Source organism: Hemiscyllium ocellatum, chromosome 33 (genome assembly GCF_020745735.1).
Source record: "Hemiscyllium ocellatum isolate sHemOce1 chromosome 33, sHemOce1.pat.X.cur, whole genome shotgun sequence".
NCBI lineage: Eukaryota > Metazoa > Chordata > Chondrichthyes > Orectolobiformes > Hemiscylliidae > Hemiscyllium > Hemiscyllium ocellatum.
The window spans coordinates 16,025,124-16,036,478 of NC_083433.1; the positions used below are offsets into that span (position 1 = coordinate 16,025,124).

Here is an 11,355-nt window from a genome sequence, read left to right on the forward strand (position 1 = left end):
AAGGAACTGCCGTCCCTACCTAGCCTGGCCCTACACATGATGCCAGACCCACAGCCATGTGACTCTACACTGCCCTCTGGGTAATTAGGGATGGGCAATAACTGTTGCACTAGGCATTGATGCCCTCATCGCGTAAATGGAGTGACAAAAGAACTACCTCAGGATAGATTCTGGTGAGGTTCTTGAGGTCAGAGTCTGGAAGAGGGACTCCAAGCCCCGAAAGAAACCAGCCAAGAGCAGCTTGGGCTGAGCCAGAGTGTTATTGCGTTGTGGAAGTTTTGCCAGCATTAAAGTCAAGCCTTGGTCTTTTTGTGGCTTCTGTCTCTTTCCTCCCTTCCTTCCTTCTGAAGTCTCTGACAAAACCTGCATTGGGACAGTGACCCTGGGATTCCCTGCGGCCTTGCTGAGGTTAGGCTTCCCCAACCCGGCCCCCTCCCCCCGTTTTCCGATCTGCTGAGAGACAGCTGCAGTGGCAGACTCTGCGAGACTGCCCGGCGAGGGGGTGCTCAGACTACAGGCATCCCTCGAAAGCGTAGCTGTCTCCTCGTCCCCTCCCCCGCTCCCACAGCAACAAGAGAAAACAAATTCTAAGCAAAGTCTCTGAACTCCCCAGGTGGAAGCTGGAGCCTGGTGTGTTTGGTTTCTGAGGGGGTGGGATTGTTGCTGGATTTGGAAATGCACAGGACAGAGGAGGCCATTCAGCCCAATGAGATTGCTCTAGCTGCCACAGTCCAGCTGTCTCTTCACCGGTTACAACGCAACAACTCAATTTCCAAAATATTGGATTTTTAAATGCAATTGAAAAGTTTCACCACCTTTTCACTCACTGAGTTCCAGACGCTCTGGTGAAGATAAAGTCCCTCCTCAAAAGTCCTTCCAACCCTCCTGCTAATTACATTAACCACATTTGCTCTCTGCAGTTGTAGAGCTCTCTGTTAAGGGAAATGAGTCCTTCCTATCCAGACCGGTCTGTCTATCCTGCTCAATCATTTAGCAACCTCCACCAACATCTCTGTATTGCCTCTTCCACTCCAAGGAAAACAAGAGCAAGGTAAAAATGCTCAAATATTGCAGTCCTGGCAAATCCCCAAATCTACGTCCTCAAGACTGTGTGCATTTCTCCAGCGGTGGTCTAGCTACTGCGTTACATAGTTCCAGCCATAACCTCCCAGCTCTTGCATCCCCATGTCTCAGATCACAAACTGAAGCATCTCACATGCTCGGAATGGCAACTGATTTGGAAAGGGTTAGGGTTTGGTGACCTGGGTGTCATGGTGACTGAAGGAAGCTTGCAGACAGTGAAGATGGTCAGTGGTATGTTAGCCTTCATAGTGAGAGGTTAGAGTACAGGGAGCAAGGATGTCCTGCTGTAGTTATACCGGGCCTTGATGAGACCACACCCTGCTGTGTGCAGTCTTGGTCTCCTTATTAGATTCCCCTACAGTGTGGAAACAGGCCCTTTGGCCCAATAAGTCCACACTGACCCTCTGAAGACTAACCCGGCCAGACCCATTTCCCTCTGACTAACGCAGCTAACACCACAGGCAATTTAGCATGGTCAATCCACCCTGACCTGCACATTTTTGGAGCGTGGGAGGAAACTGGAGCACCCAGAGGAAACTCACGCAGACACAGGGAGAATGTGCAAACTCCACTCAGACAGTCGCCAGAAGCAGACCTGGGACCCTGGCGCTGTGAGGCAGCAGTGCTAACCACTGAGTCACTGTGCTGTCCCTGAAGGAGGACGTTCTAGCTACTGAGGGAGTGCAATGGAGATTTACAGACCGATTCAAGATTGATGTATGGACAGGTAGGTCTATATTTATTAGAGTTTAGATCAATGGTGCGGGCGAGATCTGATAGAAACCTATAACATTCAAACAGGACTGGCAACGGTCAAGGTTTCCCATGACCAGGGAACACAGCCTGAAGATACCAGTTTGAGCAGTTAGTTTGTGATGAGGTTTAACATTTTCACCCAAAGATATTAGTTTGATTTGACTTATTATTGTCACATATACTGAGATACTGTGAAAAGAACCATTCTGCGTGCTATCCGGACAAATTCTACCTTACAGGAGTACATCAGGGTGATGGAACAGAATGCAGAATGTAGTGTTACAGCGACAGAGAAGGTGCAGAGAAAGATCAACTGTAATGTATGAGAGGTCTGTTCATAACTCTGACAATAGCGGGGAAGAAGCTGTCCTTGAATCTGTTGGTCTGTGTTTTCAACTGTCTTCCGTTAGGCAGAAACTACAAGAGAATGATGAGCCCGGAGAATTCTCTGCCATATAAAAGCAGCTGAAGTCAAAATATTGATCGTTTTCAAGGAGTCACATAGAGTCATAGAGATACAGAGCACAGAAACAGACCCTTCGGTCCAACTCGTCCATGCCGACCAGATATCCTAAATAGGTCTAGTCCCATTGGCCCATATCTCTCCAAACCCTTCCTATTCATATACACGTCCTAATACCTTTCAAATGTTGTAATTGTACCAGCCTCCACCACTTCCTCTGGCAGCACATTCCATACACATACCACCCTCTGTGTGAAAAGGTTATCCTTTAGAGTTGGAAGGTTAAAGGTACAGGGGACAAGGTGAGAACAGGGGACAGAGTTGGATGATCCGCCATGAATACTGCTGCAGGCTCAAAGGGCCAAATGGCCTTCTCCTGCTCTGATAGACTGTGCTTTCTACATATTATCTCCTCCGTGCTGCTGCCATCAAGGATTCGGGGACATGTATGGCCAAATCAGCTCCATTATTCTGTCCATCTCCATGGCCTCATTGGAACATCAACACATCACCTCACACTTCTCAGGATTAAATTCCATTTGCCACTTTTACGCTCATTTCATCAATCCACCATTTCTTCCAGCAGTGCCCAGGTTGCTTCCTCATTCTCACCCACACAGCCAATGGTTACATCATCCTGACGTTTACATCTCATTCATTGATAAATCCACCAGAAAAAGCGAGCATCCTGGTACAGAGGTCCAGATAGGCAAATGGGAAAAGGCCTTCCAGTTACACAAATACCCATCAACCATTGCTCTTATGCTCCTGTAATTGAGTCCATTTTAGATTCAACTTGTTGCTCTCCCTTGGATCTATCACTACATCAACACTCCACTCTCTCCCCACCCAAAGCCCTTACCCACCCCCCCCTCCATTTATCTGCAGCTCCCCTCACCCCCCCTCCCCCAGTCCTTAAGAAGGGTTCCACCCAAAACGTTGACTTCTCCACCTCCTGATGCTGCCTGGCTTGCTGTGTTCCTCCTACCTCCTGCCTGTCCCTCCTAATGCTGCCTGGCTTGCAGTGTTCCTCCTACCTCCTGCCTGTCCCTCCTGATGCTGCCTGGCTTGCTGTGTTCCTCCAGCCTCCTGCCTGTCCCTCCTGATGCTGCCTGGCTTGCTGTGTTCTCCCAGCCTCCTGCCTGTTCCTCCTGATGCTGCCTGGCTTGCTGTGTTCCTCCAGCCTCCTGCCTGTCCCTCCTGATGCTGCCTGGCTTGCTGTGTTCTCCCAGCCTCCTGCCTGGTTTGCTGTGTTCTCCCAGCCTCCTGCCTGTCCCTCCTGATGCTGCCTGCCTTGCTGTGTTCCTGCAGCCTCCTGCCTGTCCCTCCTGATGCTGCCTGGCTTACGGTGTTCCTGCAGCCTCCTGCCTGTCCCTCCTGATGCTGCCTGGCTTGCTGTGTTCCTGCAGCCTCCTGCCTGTCCCTCCTGATGCTGCCTGGCTTGCGGTGTTCCTGCAGCCTCCTGCCTGTCCCTCCTGATGCTGCCTGGCTTGCGGTGTTCCTGCAGCCTCCTGCCTGTCCCTCCTGATGCTGCCTGGCTTGCTGTGTTCCTGCAGCCTCCTGCCTGTCTCCCTTGGATCTCACGGGCTGTTATTTCTGAGCCAGAGTACTGTTTTGGAGCCTGGTCAAATCCCCAGCTAAAATCAAAGTCGACACATGGAATGCATTTACACATCAACTCTCCTTGTGAAGTCCACATAAGATTCTTATGTGTGTCAGACATGACCTTGCCTTAATAAATCCCTGCTGACTGAAGAGGGAGAAAGGATTTACTGGTAGGGCAGGCGTGAAGAGCTGGTGGGATGCGGCTGTGGAACATGAATGGTAGCAGCCAGCAAATGGGGTACGGCCTCTCTCAGTGCTGCATGGTGCGTGCTCACAGTGCACCCCCTGGGGACGCCTTCCCCCTCCCCCCAATTGGTGAGCAGACTAGCACCCCCCCAGCCAAACCCATTGGGTCGTAGCTGGCCAGCTGGCTTTGCTATTGAGACAGGGATCCAGTCTCTGACCCATAACAGGGGGGACATCCTGACTGTGGATGACAAGTGAGATCAAAAGTTCGCAGTCTAAGAAAAGAAAAGAGAAGTCAACCTTTGGGAGGAAAGACTCACACAGGACTCGCTCCAAGACAACCGACTGTCTACTTGAAGTCATGATTTGGAGGTGCCAATGTTGGATTGGGGTGGACAAAGTTAAAAATCACACAACACCAGGTTATAGTCCAACAGGTTAATCTAGAAGCACTGCTGCCTCCCCCCTGCACCAGAACCAGAGATAAAGCAAACAGTCCATTTGAGCTGTTGCCTCTTGGGATGGTGTTCACCTTCTCATGGGAAGGTACTGTTGAGAAAACTCCGCACTGGCAAGTTCTAACACCAAAGGCACAAACAAACACAAAATCAGATCACAGAGTCATTGATCCGACAACCTTCAGAGAGTCAAGGTCTAAAACTAAACTACGGCTGCCACACGGGATTGCTAGGTCGACAGGCAGGAGGCTGGGGGAACACAGCAAGCCAGGCAGCATCAGGAGGGACAGGCAGGAGGGTGGAGGAACACAGCAAGCCAGGCAGCATCTGGAGGGACAGGCAGGAGGCTGGGAGAACACAGCAAGCCAGGCAGCATCAGGAGGGACAGACAGAAGGCTGGGAGAACACAGCAAGGCAGGCAGCATCAGGAGGGACAGACAGAAGGCTGGGAGAACACAGCAAGCCAGGCAGCAGCGGGAGGGACAGGCAGGAGGCTGGAGGAACACAGCAAGGCAGGCAGCATCAGGAGGGACAGGCAGGAGGCTGGAGGAACACAGCAAGGCAGGCAGCATCAGGAGGGACAGGCAGGAGGGTGGAGGAACACAGCAAGCCAGGCAGCAGTGGGAGGGACAGGCAGGAGGCTGGAGGAACACAGCAAGCCAGGCAGCATCAGGAGGGACAGGCAGGAGGCTGGGAGAACACAGCAAGCCAGGCAGCATCAGGAGGGTCGGGGAGGAGGCTGGAGGAACACAGCAAGCCAGGCAGCATCAGGAGGGACAGGCAGGAGGGTGGAGGAACACAGCAAGCCAGGCAGCAGCGGGAGGGACAGGCAGGAGGCTGGACGAACACAGCAAGCCAGGCAGCATCAGGAGGGACAGGCAGGAGAGTGGAGGAACACAGCAAGCCAGGCAGCATCAGGAGGGACAGGCAGGAGGCTGTCCTGCTGTGTGCTTCCAGCCAGCTGCTGGTCTACCTTGGATTCCAGCATCTACAAGATTTTTTTTTGTCTCTAACACTGGATTGTTGGCTGGGATGGTGGAACCAAGAGTCTTGGCATTATTGCAACTGGATGCCATACTGAGGGGTGGCAGGGGTGTTTAGAATGCAGGAAGTACAACAGGATAAAAGCAACTTTTGATTCACATCAACTACACGATTGTGTGAAATGGATAAGATAATGCAGCTGCTATCGTTACCAGTAACAGGATATAATGAGCACACAATGAACAGGGTGCATAGAAGTGAAGCTCTTCATGCTTAAGATACTAATCTTTTCTCATGCAAAATGTTTGATAAGAGCAACCCAACATTTTCCATTTTAATGCACGACTCATTGCATCCATTACTCACCCTCTCTGCTCTACAACGCTTGTCCCTCTGAATGCATTTTAAAGTCAAACACATGCGAGAGAATGTCAAACAGTTACAGCTCAGGTCATGCCATTCTCAAGTCTTCTGTTATCATTGGGTCTGGACCCAACTTCCTCCAATTCTAGCCTCCGAGATCCCTTACTTTCATTGTTTCAACTTTGGATGGCAGTACCTTGAATTGCACAGACCCAGAACGCTGCACGTCTCTCCCACATCCATTCAGATTCCCCTCAAAGCCTACCTTTTTAAGCGGGCCTACATGGTGAAGTGGGATTTTCAGCTGATTGAGAAGTAAAATGGGAAAAGCCCGATCAGTTCAAAGAAATTGCTGCCAACACTAATAGTCATGACTTGGAGACACCGGTGTTGGACTGGGGTGTACAAAGTTAAAAATCACACAACAATCCTACACCTGATGAAAGAGCAGTGCTCCAAAAGCGAGTGCTTCCAATTAAATCTGCTCAATTATAATTTGGTGTTGTACGATTTTTAACTTTGAACACAGTGTTTAGTGCACTTGCTCCCAGCTTGCTTGTTATAGTAAACATCTTAAAACATGCGATCTTGTTCAGTCAATCAGAAATTCTTCTCTTTCCAAAGTTCCTGGCCTTCATTGGAATTGTAACAACTGTGAGTAAAAAGTGAGGTCTGCAGATGCTGGAGATCGGAGCTGAAAACATGTTGCTGGTTAAAGCACAGCAGGTTGGGCAGCATCCAAGGAACAGGAAATTCGACGTTTCGGGCCAGAGATTCCTGATGAAGGGCTCTGGCCCGAAACGTCGAATTTCCCGTTCCTTGGATGCTGCCCAACCTGCTGTGCTTTAACCAGCAACACATTTTCAGCAATTGTAACAACTATGTAATGACCAGGCTTATGAAGCACTTCATTACCTGTGAAGTGCTTTGGGACATCCTGAGGTCATACAAGGTGCAATGGAAATGCCAATTCTTCCCTTCTGCTGGGGCAGATGACCAAAGGCCACGTCAAAAGAAGCAGCAGTTAAAGACAGCAAAGTGCGAGCTGAGCACAAAATGATTTGGAGAAGCCAACAGACTTGGAATGAGATCAATGGGCCATTGAATGAAACGCTAACTGTGCCTCTCCAGCCCAGAAACCCATTTTGAAATTTGTGTGTGATCAGTCACAGGAAGTTGTGTCCCTCCACCCCTGTGGTTGCAATTTCTCAGTTGGTGCAGAGGAATAATTGAATGCGTAGAGTATGGATAGGGCCCTCTCCAGTTTATTAGTATCCCATAACAGGGTGACCAAAACTGAATACATTACTCAGAAGAGGACTCGAGAAGAAAGTGAGGTCTGCAGATGCTGGAGATCAGAGCTGAAAATGTGTTGCTGGAAAAGCGCAGGAGGTCAGGCGGCATCCAAGGAGCAGGAGATTCGACGGTTCGGGCATAAGCCCTTCTTCCTGCGTTTTTCCAGCAACACATTTTCAGCTCAGAAGAGGCCTCACCAACATCCCATGCAACCTCAACATAACGTCTCAACTCCTACACTCAAAAGTTCTGAGCAACGAAGGTGAGATCTGGCCTAAAACCTTTGCCCCATAAACCCTACACATTCTATCTTTTCAGAGAACTATTACATTCTCTTCTGAATGTTTCCATTGAACCTGCCTCCTCGGCAGCACACGCCACTCACTACGTTTCACAAAATGCTTTCTCCCCCTCACGTCACTTTTACGTCTTTGACCAGTTACATGAAATCTGCTCCTTCACCAACGGGAACAGCTCCACCCCCTCGACACTGCCTGAGCTCCTCACGATTTTGAGCATCGCCACCCAATCTCCCATCATCTGTCTTCCCTTCAGGAAGCAGAGTCCCCAACTTCCCCAATTCATCCGTGCAATTCTCTCCCCTGCTGAAGGCCAGGTTGCAAAATTTCCAGAGGTTGAAACATGCCACGGATTGCAAAACTAAGAGGTGGAGGTTAAGATACAGATCAGCAAAAGGAACAGACTCAAGGAGGCTGAATGACCTTCCCTAGTTGACATGTGCCAAAAGTTACTGGGGATAGGAAATCCCCTTGTTTTAAGGCCAACGCAGTATTGAAAGTGTTTAGGTGTTCAGAAGTAAGGGTGTTTTGCTGCAGTTATACAGAGCCTTGGTGAGACAAGTCCTGGAGTATTGTGTGCAGTTTCAGTCTCCTGGCCCAAGAGAGGTCATATTTGCCTTAGAGTAAGTGCAGAAGTACATGAGGCTGATACTCAGGATGAAAGGACTGTCTTATGGGCACAGATTGTTTCAACTGGGCCTGTATTCACTAGAGATTAGAAAAACGAGAGCCAATCTGATTGAAACGTATAAAATTCTAAAGGGGTCGGACAGACCAGATGGAGACAGGATGTTTCCCATGTCTGGGGACAATTTCAGGACCGTTCAGGACTGAGAAGAGGAAACATGTCTTTATTCAAAGAATAGTGAGCCTGCTGAATTGTCAGTGAGTGAGGCACTGAATGTGTTTGAGAAGGCAGCAGATTTTATTTAAATTTTTAAAGTTAACGGGGTATGGAAATTAAAAAGCAAGAAGATAGGATTGAGATAGAGGACCAACCATGATATTGTTTTGATTTTAAGGGCATCAAAGGGTATGGGGGGAAAACTGAGTTAAAAAAATCAAAGTTGATATTTACATTTTAAGGGCGTCAAAGGGAGAAAGCGAGAATATAGGACTGAGTGGGAGAATCAACCTTAATATGATGGAGGCTAAAATGATTGCAACATTTAAAAGGCATTTGGATGGATATATGAATAGGAAGGGTTTGGAGAGATATGGGCCGGGTGCTGGCAGGTGGGATTAGATTGGGTTGGGATATCTGGTCAGCATGGACAGGTTGGACCGAAGGGTCTGTTTCTGTGTTGTACATCTCTATGACTCTACTTAGAGTTTACGGTTGTCAGAGGGTAGAGAAAAAGCAGAGTTTATATGTGGCATTGAGATAGAGGCATGGCACTGAGATTCAGATTAAGAGCATCAAACGGTGTGGGGAGAAAGAATATTCCGTTGAGTTAGAAGATCAACCACGATGTTGCACAGATTTTAAAGGTCAAAAGGTTTGGAGGGGAGAATGGAAGATCAGGCATGATCCATCTGCCTCACAGCACCAGGGTCCCAGGTTCGATTCCAGCCTCAGGTGACTGACTGTGTGGAGTTTGCACATTCTCCCCGTGTCTGCGTGGGTTTCCTCCGGGTGCTCCGGTTTCCTCCCACAGTCCAAAGATGTACAGGTTGGGTGAATTGGCCATGCTAAATTGCCCATAGAGTTAGGTGCATTAGTCAGAGGGAAATGGGTCTGGGTGGGTTACTCTTCGGAGGGTCGGTGTGGACTGGTTGGGCTGAAGGGCCTGTTTCCACACGAGGGAATCTAATCTAATCTATTGAAGGGGGCAGCAGTCTCGAAGGAATTTGTGTTGCAGACGTTTCGTCCCCTGTCAAGGTGACACCGTCAGTACTTGGGAGCCTCCGGTGAAGCATTTGCCAGAGGAAAGATCACAGAAGCGCTTCACCGGAGGCTCCCAAGTACTGAGGGTGTCGTCTAGACAGGGGACGAAACGTCTGCAACACAAATTCCCAGCTCGGCGAACAGAACCACAACAAGGAGCACCCGAGCTACAAATCTTCTCCCAAACTTTGAGTCTCGAAGGGCCGAATGGCCTACTCCTGCTATTTTCTAACTGAAAAAGCATCAAAAGGATGTAGGAGTTTGCCTCTCCACCCAGTCAGGCAGCAGATGCTGGCTGAGCACAACAAAAGCAAAACACAAATAACTTTTTATTTCCCTAAAAAGAAATTAGACAAATCCACCCACCTGCTCCCAAACTCTGGAGATCCAAGTTCCCAGGAGCAGTTCCAGCCTGGATTTGTGGAACTTGCGTGTGGTTTTGATAGCGATGAAGATGTCCCTCAGCTCCACCTGAGGTTCCCGGTGAGCGGACCTGGAGCGGGCGAGTCCCCGGGGCTTCTCGCTGTGAGCCGCGAGTGCCCGCTCACTCAGCGGCCGCTCCCCGGCACCGCGGCCGCTCAGGGCGCCTGAGAGTCGGCTTGCCTGCAGCCCGCGCCCGCTGCTCTCCTCTCGCCTCTGGTAACCCACCACAGCCACCAACAGAAAAGTGACCGTGGCCCCAAACAGGGTCAGAAAAATCTTCTTCAAACACAGGCGCATCTTGCCTCCTCTACCTTATTTTCTTTTAAACGTGCGAGAATAAAGTCCAATTTAAACTGCACTGTCACATCCTCTAGTCAGTCCGAGCCACGTTTTGAACTCTTGAGTCCTAGTGTCGTAAAGGGACCCATTGACATTTCCATTAAAACCCCGCTCCCTTCTTAAAATCCACTGAGTTTTAAGCGAGAGTTGAGCAGCCGTGACTGCATAAGGATGTACTAACTGGTCTGTAACTCTCTCTGTGTCTGTCTCTCTCTGATGCCTCTATCTAACTGTGCTTCCACATCCCCACTGTTCCACCTGCCTGCTCAGCGTGTCTGAACTTGTCACAACTTCTACAGCAGGTTCCCTGTGTCAATTTCGTGAAATCAGATCAGGGGAGGGGAGGTGACAGGCTGGGCTGGCCAATGGTTAACGAGGTTTGAGGGAGGAGGATGGAGTCAGATGGAGGGAGACACCCACCCACAATCGAATGGGGTAAGGGGCAGGGGGAGAGGCATTTTGATACCTTTTGAAAGCCACCACTTTCTTGTCTTACCACCCCTCTCTTCTGTGTAAACATAAGCTCAGCTGTTCTGAAGAAGGGTTACACCCGAAACGTTGACTTCTCCACCTCCTGATGCTGCCTGGCTTGCTGTGTTCCTCCAGCCTCCTGCCTGACCCACCTGATGCTGCCTGGCTTGCTGTGTTCCTCCAGCCTCCTGCCTGACCCACCTGATGCTGCCTGGCTTGCTGTGTTCCTCCAGCCTCCTGCCTGACCCACCTGATGCTGCCTGGCTTGCTGTGTTCCTCCAGCCTCCTCCCTGACCCTCCTGATGCTGCCTGGCTTGCTGTGTTCCCCCAGCCTCCTCCCTGACCCTCCTGATGCTGCCTGGCTTGCTGTGTTCCTCCAGCCTCCTGCCTGTCCCTCCTGATGCTGCCTGGCTTGCTGTGTTCCCCCAGCCTCCTCCCTGACCCTCCTGATGCTGCCTGCCTTGCTGTGTTCCTCCAGCCTCCTGCCTGTCCCTCCTGATGCTGCCTGGCTTGCTGTGTTTTCCCAGCCTCCTGCCTGTCCCTCCTGATGCTGCCTGGCTTGCTGTGTTCCCCCAGCCTCCTGCCTGTCCCTCCTGATGCTGCCTGGCTTGCTGTGTTCCCCCAGCCTCCTGCCTGTCCCTTCTGATGCTGCCTGGCTTGCTGTGTTCCCCCAGCCTCCTGCCTGTCCCTCCTGATGCTGCCTGGCTTGCTGTGTTCCTGCAGCCTCCTGCCTGTCCCTCC

General features: G+C 50.4%; 1 protein-coding gene across 1 annotated transcript in view; it reads right to left on the reverse strand.

Annotated features, from left to right (window-relative positions):
* The window catches only part of LOC132831161 (beta-1,3-N-acetylglucosaminyltransferase lunatic fringe-like), a 59,005-nt gene extending 48,586 nt beyond the window's left edge, over positions 1–10,419 (reverse strand). The window contains exon 1 of the mRNA XM_060849168.1: positions 9,748–10,419. Coding sequence (XP_060705151.1) covers positions 9,748–10,101 — 354 coding nt within the window. The 5' untranslated portion in view covers positions 10,102–10,419. The remainder of the gene's footprint in view (positions 1–9,747) is intronic.
* Between the last annotated feature and the right edge of the window lie 936 nt (positions 10,420–11,355).